Source organism: Rhinatrema bivittatum, chromosome 8 (genome assembly GCF_901001135.1).
Source record: "Rhinatrema bivittatum chromosome 8, aRhiBiv1.1, whole genome shotgun sequence".
Lineage (NCBI taxonomy): Eukaryota > Metazoa > Chordata > Amphibia > Gymnophiona > Rhinatrematidae > Rhinatrema > Rhinatrema bivittatum.
In genome coordinates, this window is record NC_042622.1 from 231,659,419 (window position 1) to 231,681,482 (window position 22,064).

Here is a 22,064-nt window from a genome sequence, read left to right on the forward strand (position 1 = left end):
ATTTCTGTCTGGTCGGACCTTCAGCTTGTGGTTCCTCCCTCTTCCAGTCCTATGCTTAAGCGCCCGGGCTTGCCTCTGCTCCCTGCAGGTGTTCCCGACAGGAATCCAGATGGCACTGATGATGAGGTTGATCCTGATTCCCTGGAAGATGGGGAGATTCTTCCAGGGCTGGAACTGTATCAAACCATGTTGTGGTTCATTCATAGAAATGAACTACCAGCCCTGATTTCCAAGACCTTGAAACAGCTGGGTGTTCCTAGTTCAGATGCTATGTCAGAACGGAGGAAGAATCCCATTTTGATTTCCTTGTTTTTTTCCCTGTGATTGATGCCATTTAGGAATTGATTGATCTGGAATGGGATGCCCCAGAGGCAAATTTTAAAAGGGGGTCGGACATTGGAAGGCCTGTATCCTCTGGGTCTGGCTATGAGAGCGTTTGCAATTTCCCCAAAGTGGATGCTCTGGTATGTGCCGTCTCTAAGTGGACGACTATCCCCGTAGAGAGAGGAGTGACCTTGAAGGATGTATATGATAGAAGGATTGAGGCTATTCTTAACAAGCCTTTGAGGCGGTGGCGATGACTTTACAGATTGCCTCCTGTTGCGCCCTAGTAGCACGATCTTGTCTGATTCTCTCTCAGGAGGTTGATGTGACTAGAGGGAATTCCAGAGTGGTCATGGAGCCTGCTGCTGCCTTTTTAGCAGATGCAGGCTGTGCTTTGGTCCATACCTTTTATTTTCTCATGATTATCGCTCAGTGCTTCAAGCACTGATTCTGTCTGGTCTAGACTATTGTAACGGCTTATATTTGGGATTGCCTGATTCTACTATTAGGCCTTTACAATTGATACTGAACTCGGCAGCTAGACTTCTTACCGGTACTCCATTAAAACATCACATCTCACCTATTCTGCACAAATTACACTGGCTTCCAGTTAAATATAGAATTCGTTATAAAATCATCATGTTAATCCATTCTCTGTTGAACAATAGTGACTCCACTTGGATGTGTTTCACCTTACATATCTATAAACCACAGAGAGAACTAAGATCTACAGGAAAACATTTATTGGAAATTCCCTCAGTGAAGAATGCGGCATTGAGTATAACAAGAAATAGAGCTTTCTCGGTTGCTGGCCCCATTCTGTGGAATGCATTGCCTGACTCGCTTAGGCTAATAAGCAGCCGGAAGGAATTTAAGAAGGCTTTAAAAACCTATTTCTTTCAAGAGGCTTTTAAAGATTTAGAAACATCTTAGCTAAGTAAATAAGACTAAATAAGTTTGTATTATATTATATTACTTTACTTATTCTTACTTTAAAATTTTTTAATGTAATTGGCCATTCTCTGTTTAGTCATCATTATTTTTATTGATTACCTAAAATGTTGTATTTTTATTCATACCTATTTTACTGTTTTAAGTTTTATTTAGTATTAATTTTTAACCTTTTAACTGTTAAGGTTATTTACTGCTGTAAACCGTTTTGGTCAGTAAGCCTTACTGGAAAACGGTATATAAATTTGTTTAAATAAATAAATAATAAATAAATACCTCGGCTAAAGGAGTGGCTTCGGTGATAGCAGCCAGATATCAACTCTGGTTGTGAAATTGATCAGCTGACGCAGCCTCCAAAGCTAATTTTACCAAGATGTCCTTTAAAGGCTCACTCTTGTTTGGGAGCAAGTTGGAGAAACTGGCCAGTAAGTGGGGCAAGTTTCCGGTTCCTCGGTTGCCGGAGGATAAGAAGCAGTTACAGCGCCCCTTTGGTATGAGGGGTCGTCGCCGGGGTTTCAGGCAGTTTTATTCCTACAGAGGGTTGATGTTTCAGCGGACTTGGCCTTTCAGTAGATCTTGGTCCTTTCATCCCCGACAACCCAAGAGAGGAGCGGGCTCAGGTGATGGACTTCCCGAGCTTCCCAATGAAAGCTTGCTGACCCACCTTCCGGAACAAGAGAGAGGGGGACGTTCCCCTCTCTTTTATCGTAGGTGGGTCCTGGAGGTGATAAGAGAAGGATAGGCACTGGAATTTCGCAGTATTCCTCGGGATGTGTTCATGGTGTCCCCCTGCCACTCCCTGCAGAAGAAGCAGGCAGTTGAGTTCATGCTACAAAGGCTCCTCAGGTTGAGGGTTGTGGTTCCGGTGCTCATGTCTCAAGTAAGTATAGGGAGATATTCCATTTATTTTGTTGCGCCCAAGAAGGAGGGCTCCTTTTGTCCCATCCTGGATCTCAAGAGGGTAAACCATCATTTGAAAGTGATTCATTTTCGCATGGAAACTTTATGTTCTGTGATAATGGCGGTGAAGTTGGAGGAAATTTCTGACATCACTGGATCTGTCAAAGGCTTACCTGCATATTCCCATCTGATTGGAACACCAACGCTTTCTACGCCATTATCAGTTTCGGGTAGCCACTGCTTCCAGAACGTTTTCTAAGGTTATTGTGGTAGTAGCAGTGGCTTTGCGAAAAGAAGGGATCCCGGTGCACCTGTATTTGGAAATCTCACTGATTTGAGCCAAGTCTCAGGAAGAGAGCTGCCTGGTGACACACAAGGTGATCTTATTGCAGGAGCTCGGTTGGGTGGTGAACCTGACCAAGAGCAATCTTCAGCCATCCCAGTCATCGGAGTATCTGGGGGTCTGGTTCGACATGGGGCAGGACAGAGTTTTCCTACCGGAAGTTTGGATCCAGAAATTGATGTCTCAAGCACGTCAGTTGGTGAATACCATACGCCCGACGGTGTAGACCCACCTACAGGTGCTCAGCTTGAGAGTGGCTATCCTGGAGGTGGTGCTGTAGGCAAGGGCTCATAAGTGTCTTCTTCAGCATGCTCTGCTGTCTTGTTGGAACCTACAGTTAAGCGGTTCGGCTCCACTTGCCAATGGAAATCTGCTTCTGCCTCTAGTGGTGGGTGTAGGAGGATCATCTGAGAAAGGGAGTTCCCTTGTCCTCTTTGACCTGGTAGGTAGTCACAACAGATGTGAGTCTCCACGGTTAGGGGGCTCACTGTCTGGATTTAATGGCCCAAGAGTTTTGGAATGCCGAAGAGTCCCATTGGAACATCAATCACCTGGAAGCCTGGGCGGTGCAGCTGGCATGCTTGCAGTTCAGCCACAGGCTGAGGGATCAAGCGGTTTGCACGATGTTGGACAACATGACGATGGTGCCCTATATCAATCGCCAGGGAGGAACTAAGAGCCAGCAAGTGTTACAGGAAATAGACCAGCTTATGGAATGGGTGGAAGTTCATCTGCAGATGATCTCTGCCTCTCACATTGCAGGAAAAGACATCGTAAGAGTAGACTTTTTCAGCAGGGAGAGTCTGGACCCAGGAGAGTGGGTATTGTCAGTCAAGGTGTTTCAGCTGATTGTGGATCGCTGGGGCCTTCCATTCCTAGACCTGCTGGCGACTTCTCGCAATGCAAAGGTTCCTCAATTCTACAGTCGAAGGAGAGATCCGTGGTCTCTGGGAATAGACCCTCTCGTACAGGTCTGGCCGGAAGACAGATTGCTTTATGCCTTTCCTCCGTGGCCCTTGCTGGGCAGGATAATTTGCAAGATTGAAGGCCACAGTGGGCTAGTACTCCTAGTGGCACCAGACTGGCCAAGGCGTCTATGGTATGCAGATCTGCGAAGACTCCTGGTGGAGACCCCCTTCGTCTTCCGTCGCACAAGAATTTGTTACAGCAGGGACCAGTTCTTCACGAGGGTCCGACTTGTTTCTGTCTTACGGTTTGGCCCTTGAGAGGGCTCGCTTGTTAAAGCGTGGATATTCCTCTGCAGTGATTACCACCTTATTCCACGCTTGCAGGTTCTCCACTTCCTTGGCTTATGTGCGGGTTTGGAGAGTTTTTAAGGTCTGGTGTATGCAGCGGGGTGTTCTTCCTTGTTCAGTTAAGATCCCACTCATTCTGGATTTTTTGCAGGATGGGTTTAATAACGGCTTGGCCCTTAATTCCTTGAAGGTGCAGGTTGTAGCTTTTGCCTGTTTCAGAGGCCCGGTGAATGTTTTTTTCATGTCTCATCCTGATGTGGCCCGTGTTTTGAAGAGTGTGAAGCATCTTAGGCCTCCCTTGAGGTTACCAGTTCCATTCTGGAGTCTTAACTTGGTGCTGGATTTTTTGGCGGGCCCTACATTCTGACCGCTGCGTAGTCTTTCCTTGCAGTTGTTTACCTTGAAGACTCTGTTCCTGGTGGCTATTTTTTCAGCATGTCGAATTTCTGAGCTGAAGACCTTGTCTTGCCGGGAGCCATTCCTTTGGGTGATTCCGGGGCATTACAGCTGCATATTGTTCCATCCTTTTTGCCCAAGGCATTCTCAGACTTTCATTTGAATCAGTCCGTTTCCTTGCCATCCCTGGATAAGGTCAGGGATGTGGAGGAGTATCACCTCTTGCGCTCCTTGGATATCAAGCAACTTCTCGTGCAGTATCTGGAAGTTTCTGAACCTTTTCAAAAGATGGATCACCTTTGTTCTCCATGGTGGGAGTAAGCAGTGCGCTCTGGCTTAGTGGGCTACCTTAGCTCGTTAGGTTAATGAGACAGAAACAGCCACTAATGTGGATGTCAAAAAGCCGTTGCTTACTCAGGTTAGGGCTCATGCCACTAGGGCTCAGGCACTGTCATGGGTGGAGATTAGGTCGTTGTCTCCCATCAATATGTCGAGCTGCGACGTGGTTCTCCTTACACACTTTTTCCAGGTTTTATCGTCTGGACGTGCAGGCCCGGGAGGATGTAGCCTTTGCACATATGGTGTGCAAAGCAGCCTCCCACCCTGTTGGGGAGTAGCTTTGGTACATCCCACTGGTCCTGAGTCCATCTGTCTACATGCTAGGAAATGGAGAAATTACTTACCTGATAATTTAGTTTTCCTTAGTGTAGACAGATGGACTCAGCTTCCCTGCCGCATGAGTGTGTCAATAGTTCTCTAGTGGGGCTCTGGATCCCAAGGGATTACGGGTAAGTGTTCATCCAGTCCCTAGCTTGGGGTACCTACTATCTAGAATATTATGCGAGTTCAGTGTTTGTGGTTGGTTGAGTACAGTTCTGGTTACCTGTTTTTAATCAAGTTTTTTGCTAGTCTGTCCACAGTTGCTTTTGAACAGAATACTGGCAGGCTGGGGTCACTGCAGGGTTATATATATACTGTGACATCAGCTTGCTCCGTCTCCACCTGCTGGCAGGGGAGCATAAACCTACTGGTCCTGAGTCCATCTGTCTACACTAAGGCAAACAAAATTATCTGGTAAGTAATTTCTCCATTGTTTTCCCAGCACTATAATCTTGCTGGAGTATAGCAACCCTTGCCTCATGATTAAGCAGTTTCACTTTCTGCTGGATAACATATAACTCTTCCTTTTCACTCCTGGACTGATCTTGAATTTGACAAACTGAATTTAAGGGATATGAACATACCTGGGAACTCTCTGGATTTAGCTTGGAGACTGGAAATTTAGATAAATTACTGTGTCTCTGGCAGGACCATAAAAGCTCTTGTTAGTGCAGGGTTGCTATTTCTTACTTTGTCATAACACTCTGTTTCCTCTTGGTAAAGTTTTGACCCACATCATGGTGAAGCAGGACATACATGATAATTTTAGCAACAGCACCTGAGGTGAAGAAACTAAGGGACTAGGCAGGCAGTGTCGGTGACCTGGAGAACCTGCTTTGGAAGTGCTCTAGCAGTCACAGAGCATGAACCAGAAGATGGCAGAGTGTGGAGAGAGAGAGAGAACAAGCACTGTAAGAGGGAAGTATATTATATATATCTACCCCTGTAAGGGGACACGTTTAACTCGGGGAGGCTTGGGCAGGGGGCAGTGTTATATTAGCCTGCCTAGGGCGCTACACACCTTGTACCGGCCCTGTGCACGAGGATTGCAGGGGCCCGTGGTAAAGAATGCCTGTTGTTTGTTGGGGGAAGAGAGCAAGTGTGATGCTATACTTCTTTTCCTCCCCTGCCCCCCTCCAATCATCTTGTGAAATCTCAGGGTGTGCAGAACTCAAAAAGTTCCCAGGTATAGATATGAGGCAGCTATTCCTTAAATTTCAGGTTTTACCCTATAGCAGAGTCAAAATCAGACATTAAAGAAATCCACAAGTGACATACTTGGGTATTTCAACACAGACAATCTTTTTGGCTTCTTGTGACAAATGGAGGGGCTGATCTGAGGATGGTCCATTCTGGGCCTTTGAGCTGAGACTGAGAACCTCTATAGTACTAGGATGCTTTATCAGCCAGGGGCGGCTCAAGGCAATCTGTCACCTGAGGCAAGGGACGAGATGGTGCCTGCCTCTTGCCTCCCTCTTCAGCCACTGCCAGCCTGGCCAGCCCATAGCAGCATCCTGCTTGTCTTCAGCCACCACTGGTCTGGCCTCTGGCGGTGGTGAGCCTATAGCTGCATCCCACCTGTCTTCAGTTGCCACTAGCCTGGCCTCTGGCAGGGTCCCTCAGCTGCTGTAGGGGCAGGCAGTGTGAGGAGGACACCACGGTGCAATCTGAAAGAAGCATTTTTTGCCGCCTCACCCTTCCTCATTATAGAACCACCCGTTATCAGTTGACCTGAATCAGGATACCGTCATATTACAACCTTCCCAAAGCAAGAACATAAGAGGTATTTAAGTCGATTGTGTACTGTGCACCATCTTCATTTCATAAATATAAAACAAACTTTACATCGATTTCAAGCCACTAAAAAATGTTCTAAATAATACCGAGGAGTAGAAATCTCAGTTTATTGCAAAAGTTGTTAGGGGCAGAAGGAAGCTCTTTAGCACAATGCACATGTTAAGGAGGGCATTAGCAATAAAGTTAAGAAATTGAGAAAATCCTCTGGTGTGAGGTTCATTCCTATCTTGATGGGATGAAGAGTGGGTGGCTCACGGGAATGACGGCTACTACCTGGAGATAATACCCTTATTCAATAAACATACACACACTTAATGCAACTCCAACATTGCTCTAAGCTTCAACGGCAAGAGGAAATGTGGAAAAAAGGATTTGCTTTCACAAAAAAGTGGGGAGTAGCTTGCTTGTTACGGCAGTTACTACCCCAAACCAAATAAGCCTGATACTTCACTTTCAATGCATATCCAGCATAGCTCTCTGTTTCAACGGCAGGGGAGAAAGACTGATACCTCACGCATATCCAGCATAGCTCTCTGCTTCAACGGCAGGGGAGAAAGACTGATACTTCAGGCATATCCAGCATAGCTCACTGCTTCAACGGCAGGGGAGAAAGACTGATACTTCACGCATATCCAGCATAACTCTCTGCTTCAACGGCAAGGGGAATGAAGAAAAGAGGATCTATATATAGACAACAACAAACAAGGCCTGAATTACATAGTCTGGGTAGACAAATAAGCATGGGTGTAGCTTGCTTATTGAGGCAGTTACTACCCCTAACTAATTAACAGGTCGATACATTAACGTGCGGTTAAAGATTCCCCGTCTGTAACGTGCTGGGAGCGTACAATACAGACGAGTAAGGCGATCCAGCGATACAGTCTCCAGTTTCACGCGTCCTTAGCGCTTCGTAAAATAGACACATAACCCTTTCCGCACGCAGCATGTATATGATGTATAAATGAACGAATTAGCTGTATAATGAAGGAATTAGCTATTCCCCTCCGATACTGTAACGGGCGCTGATATTATCTCCTTAGTAACCTGCTGTTTTGCCGCGGCCTTAACGTGTTAGTTTACCGCCTCCCCCTAGTAGGTGTTAGGACTGTGAGTCTAGTAACAAATCCATCGACACCGCTTAAGATACTCAAAAACAATAAAACACAATAAAAAAAAAAGCGATACAGAGATGATCGAGAAAATGTAATGCTGTGGGACACATAAAACCTGTCAGAAAAAAAAATAAAAATTTTTAAATACCTGTCGGAGGGCCGCGTGGGTCCAGGTGGCCGGCAGCGGGAGCCGGGTGGTCGCGTGTTAAATCTAGGCCAGGTCGCACAGACGCGCATTCATCCAGGCGGAGGAGCCAGCGATGAAAGCAGCCGGCTCCTCCGCCTGGATGAATGAATTCATTCACTGCCGGGGCCTCGTCGCCGGCTCCTCCGCCTGGATGAATGCGCGTCTGTGCGACCCGGCCTAGATTTAACACGCGACCACCCGCCCCCCGGCTCCCGCTGCCGGCCGTCTGAAACTAACGCGCGTCCACCCGCCCCCGCCGCCACCTGGAACAGGCACCCACCTGCCCGCGGCCTAACACGCGACCACCCGCCCCCCGGATCCCGCCGGCCGCCTGGACCCACGCGGCCCTCCGACAGGTATTTAAAAATTTTGTTTTTTACACTTCCTGGTGCCTGTCATTTCAAATGTCATTTGAAATGACAGGTACCAGCGCACCCAGGTTACTGTATAGGCGCTGTATTAAGCGCCTATACAGTAAAATGGGTTGCGCGGGCATAACCCTTCCTAACGCTTCACAGCCGCGGCATGCATTTGCATGCAATTAGAAGAGAGTATCAGGCGCTAGGTCAAGAGAACTGTGCGTGCGGGGAGGAAGGGTGCGCCTGACACTGCCGCACTGTTTCTACCGCGGCCTTACAGTATCGAGCCGTAAGCTAGATATTTCACTTAGATGCAATTCCAACACTGCTCTCTACATTAATGGTGGGAGTGGAAGGGAAATAGAACCAAAAGGTTACTAAGACCCAAGAGTAACAGATAAGTATGAGAAAAAAAAAGTGCGAAACTTGCTGGGCAGACTGGATGGGCCGTTTGGTCTTCTTCTGCCGTCGTTTCTATGGGTGCAGGCCTAACTCATTTGTAGACACTTCTCTATGAATCAATAAAGTGCCTCTCTGTACTGAAGCTGGAAGCAACCAATCTCAACAACAGCAGCTGCAGCAGACGAGGAAGCCGGCAACTAACAAAGAAATGCGATGAGTCGCGCGGCCGCTCTCGCGCGCGCCACCGAATCATCACGTGACCGCCTGGGACTATGTTCTTGCGCTTCGCCCCGGCGGACGGATGCGGCGCTTGCGCCAAACCCTTTTCTATCTCTAGTCTGGCGTAGGGGTGATGCGGTCGGCGGAGAGGGGAGGTTCTGAGTACGGGCAGGAGCGCGGTAGCGCGCTGAGGCGGGAGGTGGAGAGGCGGCGAACGTAGGAAGGAGCGAGCCAGCCAGGGTGGTGGAGGTGTCGGGGGGTGAGAGACGGGCGGCGGGGGAGAGCGAGCGAGAGAGGCGGCCTGAAGGCGAGGAAGGGATGGAGCGGAAGAGGTGGGAGTGCTCAGCTCTCCCCCAGGGCTGGAAAAGGGAAGAAGTGACCAGAAAGTCGGGTCTGTCCGCTGGCAAGAGTGATGTCTATTACTATAGGTGAATGTGCCATTGTACGGAGCATCATATGGCGGCGGCGGGGGAGGGCCGCCGCGAGCCACCGACGCCGAGGACACTCTCCCTCCACCGTACGCACGCTTGCGGCTCGCAGTCCGGGGGCGTGGGAGGCAGCACGAGCCGCCGGCGCCCACGAGGGTTCATTTATTCGCCCCAGGGAGGGGAGAACTTGCCGTTAGCTTTTATCACACCTCCCAGCCGTTTCTCACCGCGCGCATGGGGGAGGGGTAGCCTTTGTATGGTGTCATTGTCCTGTACCTGCCATCTTCATCACCCTCCCTCCCACGTCTCAGTTTTTGGGTGAGGGGAGGGCTGCTGGGCAAACTTGCGGGTCAGACTTACGTTTATGCTAGTGGGGGTGGGGGCTGCTTAGGGGGAGGGGACTTGCTTTATAAGAAGTCGGTCCGATCTCTCTCTCTCAGTACTAAAGGACATCGCCCCCTTCCAGGCCTGGTGTTCATGAAGGGTGTGTGCCCACGAACCAGTTTTCCCTAATATATATGCATAAAGAGCTTGGCAGAAAGAGAGGGAGATCGGACTGAAGGACGATTTAATCAAAAACATTGCAGAGGGCTTTTTAGTTTGGGCTCAAAGTTGAACTTATTTTGGGGGAGGACGGGCTGTTTGTTTATATTCTTTCTATAGATTATGAAAATCGGGTATTAGGAAATTATGCAAAGAAATGGGGTAGTCTGTAAACCGTAATTGCAAATGTTTAGATATCTGTAAATTGCTTAAAATATGTATATTTTTTTGTTATTGAATACTTTTTTTTTCTATCTCCCCACCCCCATCTTTGTTTGCCTGGTACACAGAGAGTCAGGGCATAAAAGCAGGTAAAACAATAGCTTTACACACATTTTAGTTTATATATAATTTTGTGTTTATTTTTCTTTCTAAAATTGCTTTCTTTTCAGTTGTGATAGTATGAGAATAATCATATGGGATCATTAATTGTTAGAATAATATAGATAGACAATATCTCTTCTTACTAAGCAGCATTTTATTTAGGGAAAGATTCATGGATTGTTAGTTGAAATGCATACAATTTGTTCCCCTCATTACATTTAATTCATATTGGGATGCTCAAGATAAGTCGTCTTGTTAGATTTGGTGATCATCAGTTTGAAACCTGATCAGAAACTGTAATATACTAATATTTTCATATTTGCTGTTATTTAGGTGTCTCAAAATTTGAATCAGTTAGTATGCTTATAATTGCAAATATTCCTACGTCAATTCTTCCTCTTAAGGAAATTGTGGTCTTGCACCAAAAAGACTGCAGCACTGATTAATGATCTCCTTTGAATACAAGCAATGGCATCAAAACATATCTATAAAGATTAGTAATTTGACAACGAACTGTTTCCTTTTGTATTTTTAAGTATTTTATTATGATGTCGCTCTTTTTCCTGATTTCTTAGTCTAATTACCATTTACAGTTTCTTCTTTATCTCAATAGACCCAATTAAACCCTCTGGACATAAAATTTCTAAGCATGTGTGTTCAGAGTTACAGTAAATGACTGCATATAAAGAGGTGTAAAGAGCACTAGAAAGCCAACTGGTGCATCAGGGGAGGAAATTAAAAGCACTGAAATATACTTACAAATTTGTCACTCTCACCTAAGCCTATTGGTGAGCATAACTTTATTAAATGTGGAACTTTGGCCACCAATGTCTAAATTTCTCTGTGTATGCCCAGTTGAAGCATTTGGATAAGTGAATTCATTAATTTTAGAACAAGTTGGCTTTTATGTGAGGAATAGCTGACTGCTAACATTATACAAATGTTCCTCCTTTCTGAGCTGATTAGCTTCAGAAAAATAGTGGGCTTGACTTCAGACAAATTTCACTTTTTAAATTTTTTATCTGATTGATTGAGAGAGAGAAGAGCTTGGGGTAGTGGGAGGTAAACTCATTCCTGGCTATCAGCTATCCCATGGGCCTGATATTTTTTTTCTCTCTCAATCTGTTTATTGAGAAATTTTTGTTGGGCTTTTAGATAACTGGTCTCCATCCAGTAAAAGTTGCTGCATTGTCCCTTTTTAGTATCATCCTTGTTCACTTCTCTAAGTTTAGAGGATAGTGGGTTGACTAAATTATTCAGTTGTCTCTTATGCTATCCTTTACAGTCCTTGATTGACACATTTGGTCAAATCAGAAATTGGGCATTTTGTTATTACCATTGATAAAGGTGCAAAATATTTAAATCACAAGTGATGACATTTTTCACATATGAGGAATATTCCGAGTTCTGAAATGCACCAAAATTCCTCCAGATTATTGATAAGGGGAACTTTTTCTGTTAAAAATGTTAACTTGCTTTGTTCATGTCATAGTCTTCCCCTTTCACCTCCATCTCCACCAAGTTATAAAAAGAAGTCCATAAATAAATTGGGTGTAGCTTCAGGACCTTTCAAACTGATTTTCTCTGGATTGAGTCCTTATCTCAGGGAGGCAAGTCCCATCAAAGTACCCCCTTAATGGGAAAGGAAGAAAGAGAAACCTCATTTTGTGTCTGCCCTCTTCACCACCATGAGAACTTTATTAAAGTTTACATCCACAAATTTCATTTTTTTAGGAGTGAAATTAGCCCTTGATATCATTTCCATAAATGTTGCAATTTCCCTCTCTTCTCTGTCCACTTTCTGTGTTAGCCCCAGTGGGAAGAAATTCCGAAGCAAGCCTCAGCTGGCCCGCTATCTGGGCAGCTCGATGGACCTCAGCACTTTTGATTTTCGCACGGGGAAAATGCTAATGAGCAAGATAAACAAGAACAGGCAGAGGATGCGCTATGACTGTTCGAACCAAGCCAAAGTAAGAGGACTGTCCTTCAGCTCAGAGCCAAGTTTATTTTGCTGATGTATATACAGTGATCACTTACATTGCTAAGATGATCTTCTCAGAGGCAGATTTCAAAATCCATTTAGATGTTGGCTATAAGTTATTTGGTGGCTTATTCTCTGATCCTGGGGTCTTGATCAAGCTAGCTAAAGGTGGGTTGGGTCATTGTTCTGTTGGGGGGAAAGCCATAAGAATGTCTGAGGCACTCAGTAAGGGGCATGTGTACTCTTGAGTCAGTGCTGAACCACCATTGTATCTTGCAGTTCAAATGTACTGTGTTGCAGTTTAATCTTGCTAACACCAAAAATCCTTTTTGGGAGATATTTAATGCTGTGTTTCTGAACGTGCCCTATTACGTACTATACAGACCATTGCCTGTGTATATGTTCCCTTTGAAATTGAATCGATGTAAAGATGCATTCTTACCCAACCACAATATTGAGGATGTTCCTGCTTTCAAAATGCTGCATATCCAAGGTAGCCCTCAGTGCCGTCAGGTTCAGAGGAAAGAGGGTTGACTTAATTACTCCCATCTGTTACATTTTCCTTTATAGTCCTTGATGATCACATTTGGTCAAATCATCAGAAACTGGGCATTTTTTTACCACTGATAATATAGTGCAAAATATTTAATCTATTGAGTCTTAAAACTTGTGATATAGATAACCAAGTTATAAGATACTGGTAATCATTTTTTTAGGGTAATTTTATAACAGTCTGTGTATACTTTGTACATGTGGGATTTCAGCCCTGATTTTCACTGGCATGTGTAAGTGTACATTGAAAATTAATGGGACTGTGTATGCCTTAGCGTGGCATAGGTGAGTATATTTACAACTGCTAGAGAGCAGGTGTAAATGTGTACATAAACATTAATGTATGTACTTTTGAAAATCATGTGTGTATGTAAATGATTTTTCCACTCCAGCTCCACCCCTAAGAGTGCCTCTTTGCAGTATGCATAAGAATATGCATGACATCACTTCTGAACATACTTCTCTTTTTTTTTCAAAAAACTTTATAATATATTATAATGGAAATACAGATATTACACATTTTTACATAATTATCAAAGAATTTTTTTCATAGTTTCAACATCTGCATAATTTAGGTAATAATTTGTGAGCTAATAGTAAATAGCGGTTAATAAGAAATTCAGATCTCACCGTCCCTCATATCATTAACAATCAGAGGTGACAGTGGGCTGCTTACAATTTGCTACTAACCAGTCTCTGTGGTAATTGGGGTATGAGAGTCCGAAAACATTTAGAGCTGAGAAACTTCAAAAAAGGTATATTTATAATTTGAATAATTAATCTTGCATCTACAGGAGAACTTCAGAAGAAATCTAGCTCCAATAGCTTCAACATCTGGTCTTAATCTCAGAAAACTTTTTCTCCTAAGTTGCGTTATCCTTGCCAGGTCTGGATAAATCCTGATTTTTCTGGCCATGAAAGGATTCCAAATACTGCTTCAAAAATAACTGCAACACAGCATCACTGTCTGTTGTAAACACAAATGAAACACATAGTGTGGCCTTTGTCTTAATTTCAGTGTCTATTGATATTTCCAGAATCTCAGAGAGGTTAAGAGATCTTCCAGGTATCTCCTCTCCAGCTGAAATATCAACTAGATCTTTCTGGTAAATAATATACCTTAGAGAAAACTGGCAAAGTTTGCTGTTGCATCTTCAATATTTGTACTAAATACTGATTAAACATTTCTTTAGCCGAAATCAATTTAACTGTTGGGAAGATTCAAATATTTTATAGAATTTTCCATAAATTCTAACTTTTTTCATTCAGTAATTCAGATTTTACAAACTTTTGCTAAAACACCTCTATTATTTCCAATCGGCTTTCACACTTTTCCATACTTAATTTATTTGAAGCTACTGAATTTCCAAATTTGTAAAGTGTTGAACATTTGAAGTATTCTGAGATAAGTTAACTATAGAAACATAGAAATGATGGCAGAAGAAGACCAAACGGCCCATCCAGTCTGCCCAGCAAGTTTTGCACTTTTTTTTGTTTCTCATTCTTATCTGTTACTCTTGGTTCTTAGTAACCTTTTGATTCTATTTCCCTTTCACCCCCACCATTAATGTAGAGAGCAGTGTTGGAACTGCCTCTAAGTGAAATATCTAGCTTAATTAGTTAGGGGTAGTAACCACCGCAATAAGCAAGCTACACCCATGCTTATTTGTTTACCCAGACTAAATAATTCAGACCTTGTTGGTGGTTGTCTGTATATAGATCTACTTTTCTTCATTTCCCCTGCCATTGAAGCAGAGAGTTATGCTGAATATGCATTGAAAGTGAAGTACCTTTCTCCCCTGCTGTTGAAGCAGAGAGCTATGCTAGATATGTGTGAAGTATCAGTCTTTCTCCCCTGCCGTAGCTTTTTCTAATGATTTAATCGCAGTCCAGAGTGAGCCAAGCGTGATGGTCTCCACTCCTCGCACCTTCAGCTGTCAAACAAGGTCAATCAGAGCTCCCAGTCCCAACAAGGGATCTTTTAAGTCCTGTTATACTCACGTGTTGAGGCGGGGAGGGACTGCTAGGAGCTCCAGGGCTGAGTGATATTACTTCGGCCAGTAGAGCCGATTCCCGCTCTGCAGCAGCCCTCTCCTCCGGCTTTATACCCAGTGTCGGCATGAAGAAGGACGGAATCAGTGGCCGAGTTGTTGTGGGCTCTGGAGATGATGTTGGTATCTCCCTGACCCTAGCCTTTCTCTTTGTATGCGGCATGGTCTTAATTTAAGCAAGGAAATCTATATATCAGGTAAAGAATATATTAGATAACTCCTTGACGTTTACCTCTACAAACAACCCTGTTAGCTCAGCAATGGAGGCCTCAGAGGAGGGAGAGTAAACAAATAAACTTAGTTACATACCAGAGGTATAAAGTCTTTGTCCAGATTCCAAATACTTGAAATAGCCAACAAAGCCGCACGCCGGCAACGGCTGTGCGCTGCAGGGGGGACGATTTTAAGGACCTCCTTCCAGTCATTCCCCGATGACGTCAGTGTCCAGGGACTGGCGGCTGTAGCCCTGTCAGGGCTGGGAAAACACCTTCTCACCCCCCCGGATGGTCTTTGCTGCAAGTTAAAGGTAATATCCAGCCCTCTCTCTCTCCTTTGCCACCTTCTGAACATACTTCTATGCATACAACCACCAGCCTAATATTTAAAAAAGTCCATTTCTTAGCATCCAGTCGGATGAATCCAGAACAGGTGGGTTAATCTCCTGTACCAGCAGAAGGAGACAGAGCAAACTGACCTGACAGTTTATATACCCCTGCAGTGACAGCCTGCCAGTATTCTCCATTTCCAGCAGATGGACGTACATCTCCCTACTGGGGATTGTTTCATTTTGAACAAGGAGAATTAAGGATATTACATTTGCCCTGCTGTCCTCTCTCATTTGCCCAAATGGTCCCTCCCTCAATTGAGAATTGAGATGATTTCCATGGTCCCTCTGACTGCCTTGGTCTGGTGACTGGTTTTTCAGCTGGTGTGGACTTAGCTACTTAAGTGGTTGAAAGGCAGCGGGTGCAGCAAGCCGAGTGTGGCAGTGACGGCATATGTCCTCTCTCTTCCCCCCCCCCTCCCCCAAGCAGATGGAGACAGTCTATGTACTCAGCCAGGTAAGGCTGAACTCAGGTAAGTTTTAAAGATATAAAAACATTAAAAAAAAAAAAAAAAAGTATATTTACAGATGTGTAAGGTTTTTGTAGTGTAGGGCTTCTTCCTTTTTTCTGGTCTCTGTGCCCGGCACGCCATTCCAACATTCATCCTAATTCGTGGGAGGTCGAGGGACGTGGGCAGCCTGATGGGTTGAGCAACCTCTATAGGCTAGGCCCCGCTCTGAGGCTTTTTCGCTGCGTGGTAGGCTGCAACGGCATTTTGCACGCTTTCTTAGGCTGCCCTTTATAGGATTGTCTGCTCGGTGTGTGCATCTAGCTGTGTGTCCAGGTTATGCATCCAGTTTTTGGGCGCTTAGTCGGACCTTGTATTATGTGCGTCTGAGTTAAGCGGTGCCTTAAGAGGCCGCACGCTTACCTATGCGCACAAGTTGCATTGTGCGCTTAAAATTGTTTTACTCCTCTTATTTTTGGGATGCCTAGGCATTGGAACGCCTAGGTGTGAGATGCCTAATTTTTGGATGTATAGTATTTTTTGACGTACAAAAAAAATAAAATAAAGTTAGACTCACGCTTCCAGCCACCGCTTAAGCACACTGTTGTCCGTAATGGCGCCTAAGCATCTTTCTCTTTGCGCTGCCTGTCATATTCAGGAGTGCCTGCTAACTTGTGCCAGTGGTGTTTGGAGACTCGGGAATGGTCTTCCTCTGATTTCATTAAGCCTGGCTCTTCCCAGCTGGATATAGGCCTAGGTACAGATGGCTCAGGTGGGGCGCCTGATTTTGGATCTCCCCTAACTGGTTCCTCAGCAGGGGATGGTAGCTCAGTCTGTACACCTCAAGTACCTCCTGGATTGGAAGCCTGTCTTTGTGGGTAGACTTTTTCCAGGTATTGCAATCCTTTCTCCAGGCTCAATCTTCAGCCCTCTCTAATACTCGGAGTAGACTCGCAGGTAGGTCCCTTGCCAGGACCTTCTGTTAAGTGCCGGAGAACTGCTAGGGAGACAGCAGGACTTCTTGATGAAGGTCTGGATGGAACTGATGATGACGCCAATCTGGACTCCCTTGAAGATGGTGAAATTCCTCCAGGATTAGAACCGTATAGAACAATTTTACGTTTTTCTCATAAAAATGAGCTGCTAGCTCTGATTTCCCAGACCTTGAAAATGCTTAGAGTTCTAGAGCAGATGCTGTGACTGGGCCAAAGAAAAATCCTATTTTGTTTTTCTCCGTGAGGAAAGCTATTCAAGAATTGATCCTGAGTGGGGCGCCCCAGAGGCTAATTTCAAAGGGGGTCAGGTTTTGGAAGGCCTGTACACTTTGGGTCCAGTAGCAAGAAAGTGATAATGTTTTCCAAAGGTAGATGCACTTGTGTGGGTAGCCTCTGCATGGACCACTATTCCTGTGGAAGGAGGAGTGGCCTTGAAGGACTGAGACTATCCTTAAGCAAGCATTTAATGCAGTGGCAGTGACCTTGCAGATCGCTTCTTGTTGTTCACTGGTGGCTCAATCTAGTTTACTTCTCTCCCAGGAGATCAGTGACTCTGGGGTGAACTCCAGGGCAGTTATGGAGCCAGCTGCTGCTTTTTTTTTTTTTGGCAGATGCAGGCTGTAATTTGGTCTGCTCGTCAGCCAGAGGAGTGAATTCCATTATAGCGGCCAGGTGTCAGTTAATGGCTGAGAAATTGGTTGGCTAATGCAACCTCCAAGGCTAATCTTACCAGATTGCCCTTTAAAGGCTCACTTTTATTTGGGAGCAAGTTGGAAAAATTGGCCAGTAGGTGGGGTGAATCTCCAGTTCCTTGTTTGCTAGAGGATAAGCAGACCCCATGCTCCTTCAACATGAGGTCGTACTAGAGGATCCAGGCGTTTTTGTCCCTATAGAAGAACGACCCTTCAGAGTACGCAACCTTTTGGTAGGTCTCAGTCTCTTCATCCCTGACAACCAAAAAGGGGCGCAGGTTTGGGTAGTGGAACCTCCCGACCTCCATCATTGAAGGTTTGCCGACCCATCCTCGGGAACAGGAGATAAGGGGACGCTTCTCTCTTTTATCAGAAGTGGGTTGAGATCACACCGGATCAGTGGATCCTGAATGTGATAGGAGGATATTGTGTGTGGTGGCTGTATGGGGGTATATTTTATATTATGTCAGAACATTCTACACACAATCTAGTAAAGCAAAACTTGGATAATATATGGATAATAAATCAGCAAAGTATTATCAACATTGAATACAGTATCATAGTAAGCTGTACATAAAGCAATATTGGTAAATAGACAGAAATAAAGATAGAACATTAATGAAAGGGCAACAAAGAACACCTCCCTTATATCTTCCTTCTATATAACTCAGTGTTCTTGGAAACCTGGAAGCCTCAGGTCCAGGGACTCTGAAAAAGAACAACTCGCTCTCTGTTCCTTTCAGCTTATCCAACTAAAATAAGCAAATGCAATGCCTTATATATCCCTCTGCAAGTTAGGTGTTTCAATTTGTACTTTATCCAGGAAGGTATTTCAGTACTAGTCTTTTGATCTCCAAATTTGGTAAGCACCAAATGTCTTAACTCATCAGCTCATTGGTATCTGTACTAGTCTTTAGTATTTGATCTTCTCAGGTATCAAGATACCAAATGTCCTTAGTCTTTGATCTCCCCAGAGACACCAGATGTTCCCTGGTGCCATCCCAGCTCCTGTTGCCAGGATATCCCGGGAGCGATGTGATGACATGCCTTTATACAATCTTTGTACTTAAATTATATGCAATATATTGATCCACACTCATCAATCATTAGTCTGTTCTGATCCATAGCTCTATTCGCTGGACAAAGTCTTCTGGGGATCTAGCTAAGCTGCCTAAAATTTATCTTCGTACACTCCGCCCCATCTCTTTGGATCAGAACAGATCTGGATGATTATGTATATGAGTTCTCAGCTCTTGTTTTAAGTGGCTCTTCATGTATGGTAATGGGCATGAAATGAATAAATCTTTTCAATAGTACTTTTACAAATTATAATGAAAGCCACTGCAATGCAACATGCAAATCCTGTGAGGAAATAGATTAATAATTTTGTTCCCCATACTTTAATTTGTTCCCATAAAGATACATTTTTCATCACTCTGGTTCAAGTAATTAATCAGGGGACAGTTTGTAATTGAGTACAATCAGTAACTTCTACACAACTATGTGTTTTGAAGTGTATGGCAGAGGCCTCATGGTATTAACAACAAATCTTAATTAAATGATTTGTTTCTGTGATTAAAGATCCAACCTTATTGTTCAGTTCCTATACATCATGTCTCAAAAATGTGTGTACCAAACTAAAATGTATTCATAAAACTTAATATTCATTTTATTACTAATCTTAGACATCTGTCAACTCATTTTGAGGATCAGCACTAGGAGAGAGCTGTTTACATTAGACTCTGAATCTCCTGTCTCGCTCTAAACAAGTGGTTTTCTTAAATCATCTCCATTTTGAATGTGTGACCTTTCACTGTAGCCTGTATAGGCAGCAAAGTACCAAGCTACTTCTAGCAAAAGGAGAACTTAATCCTAAATGTGTACTAGAAAAATAAATGATCATTGGAATCATACCGGACTATAAAACACATAGTGCATCCCTCATTACAAGCCTGGAAATAATCACATACAGGCCGATACAGTACAGTGCGCTCCAATGGAGCGCACCGTTAGCCGGCATTTGGACGCGCTAGCTTTACCCCTTATTCAGTAAGGGGTAATAGCGCATCCAAAACCCCCAAACCTAATAGCGCCCTCAACATGCAAATGCATGTTGATGGCCCTATTAGTCATTCCCGCGCAATTCAGAAAGCAAAATGTGCAGCCAAGCCGCACATTTTACTTTCAGAAATTAGCGCCTACCTTTGGGTAGGCGCTAATTTCTCGGGGCACTGGGAAAGTGCACAGAAAAGCAGTAAAAACTGCTTTTCTGTGCACCCTCCGACTTAATATCATGTCGATATTAAGTCAGAGGTCCTGAAAGTTTAAAAAAATAAAAATTTAAAATGGGCCCGCGCTGGCGGGTCGAAAACCGGACGCTCAATTTTGCCGGTGTCCAGTTTCCGAACCCGTGGCTGTCAGCGGGCTCGAGAACCGACGCAGGCAAAATTGAGCGTTGGCTGTCAAACCTGCTGACAGCCGCCGCTCCTGTCAAGAAAAGAGGCGCCAGGGACACGCTAGTGTCCCTAGCGCCTCTTTTTACCGCCGGGCCTAATTTAAATAAATTATAATACTGAATCGCGTGCACAGGAGAGTGCTGTATCGGGCCCGTAAGAGAGGAAATGTGCAGACAAGCATACATTTTCAGGTCAGTCAGAAGGGAAAATAACTTACATTTATATCCCCTTGACAGGAAAATTACTGTGTGTACAATTAGCCATTAGGGCCCATGGTATAGGACATTCTATGATACACCAAACTTGAGATGGTGTAATTAAGAAATATTACGAAAAGCCAATAATATCCCAAGGGTTAAATTATTTCACTCTTACTATGCGTATGCATGTTACCATGTGATATTTGTGAGTGATTCTAATACTAAGCATATAAAATGCAATATCAAAAATTTAAAGCAATTAAATGAAAAAACAGCCTTTTGTATAGGATGTTCCTAAAGGTAGTCCTCGAAAATAGAGATGGAACAAGAATATGCAGCATATAAAGTCTTTTGCATTTCTACTTGGTCAGAGCTTGTGAATTCATTCTGATTAGACATACAAGCAGATCTAGCATTTCCTAGCGTGTAGAGCAGATGGACTCAGGACCAATGGGTATAGTGTACTCCTGCTAGCAGTTGGAGACGGATCAGATCTCAATCTGACGTTAGCCCTTAGTACATATACCCCTGCAGGAAGTGCAGCTCTTCAGTATTTTCCGTCTCAATAGCAGTTAGGGACTATCTGCACGCTCTCACAGCGTTAGAACAAATTCAAAGAAGAAAATCCAAATTTTAAAGAAGAAATCTACCTGAAGACGAGCCCCGCTCTCCTGCGGTGATACCCACGGGTCCCTCCCCCAGTTGAGATTCCCGAGGTGATTTCCGTGGTCCCTCTGAGGTAAGCCTCGGTCCGGCGGCCGAATCACGGTGAGGACCTAGCCCCCGATTCTCGGGCACAGCTGAGAGGCAGCGGGTGCACCCTCGAGCGCGGCGGTGAAGGTATTTGCCCCCGCAGCCGGAGACCGCCCGGGACGAAACCGGGAAGCGCTGAAGACAAGGTAAGGTAGAAATCTGCTTGAATCTGGTCTCCGAGGATTGAGGGAGGAGCACAGGTCGCCGGCTGTGACCAGTGCCACCGGGTTGATCCGCCCTAGCAGGGCCAGGCCCCGGTTATTTCCAAGGGTCTACCCACGTGGAGACTCTCCGAGGGGGTCGCTATATTGCCCGCGTGCTCGCCGTCGCCATCTTGGCCCTATTCGCCGCCCCGAGCGCACAACTCCGACCTAGGCGCACAAAGCACTTGCGAGCATAAGTTACACGCACAGAGCCGGTCGCATATCTACGGCTGGGTGCATAGCTATGTGCACAACTCACACGCTTATCTTAACACCGGAGAGCATAAGAGTTTATGCGCCGACAGTCATGGCACCTCCAGAAACAGAGATAAAAGCTCAATGCCTCTGCCCAGCATGCCACATCAGAGCCGCACAAAGCGAGGAGACCGACGCCCTGTGCACACAGTGCGAGGAAGCCCAGGGCCAGTCCCACCCAGGGCCGACTTCTAGCTCCTCAGGGGGTACCCCGGACCTAGCCAGGGGGACCTCCCCACAGACGGGGACCCCCAAGGAACCAGCGCCTCTCAGCTTTGACCCAGCGTCGATCTCATGGGTGGAGTTCTTCAAGGGGATTCACACCTTTGTCCAAATGCAAACTGAACCTCTGGCTGTCCAGCCACATGCTCCACCGGAGGACCCTCATACCCCAGGCCTTTCAAGACCTAGGCACAGGCTTCCACTACCCAGAAGCCCCACCTATGGGGACTCGGACATCTCTGAGGAGGAAGCCGAACCCCTGGAAGGAGCGGGAGCTCCCCCCCCGGGGACAGAGCCTTGCCAAACCATGAGACGTTTCTTCACAAAGGGCGAGCTCCCGGACCTGGTCAACCAATGCCTGACGGAGCTCGCCATCCCGGGCCCAGGGACTTCGGGGGAACCTAAAGTGAACCCCCTGCTAGAGGGTCTTCGAAAAACTTCTCGCCATTT

The 22,064-nt window shown here is 45.2% G+C and overlaps 1 protein-coding gene across 4 annotated transcripts in view; it reads left to right on the forward strand.

The window, feature by feature from the left end:
* Positions 1-8,973: 8,973 nt before the first annotated feature.
* Positions 8,974-22,064, forward strand: part of MBD3 (methyl-CpG binding domain protein 3) — a 55,710-nt gene continuing 42,619 nt past the window's right edge. The window contains exons 1-3 of one of the 4 annotated variants that reach the window (XM_029613991.1): positions 8,979-9,334; positions 10,168-10,188; positions 12,012-12,171. In XM_029613991.1, the coding sequence (XP_029469851.1) occupies positions 9,225-9,334; positions 10,168-10,188; positions 12,012-12,171 (291 nt within the window). In that variant the 5' untranslated portion in view covers positions 8,979-9,224. Of the gene's footprint in view, positions 9,335-10,167; positions 10,189-12,011; positions 12,172-22,064 lie in introns of all 4 variants that reach the window. The other 3 variants (XM_029613992.1, XM_029613993.1, XM_029613994.1) reach the window with 3 other exon arrangements.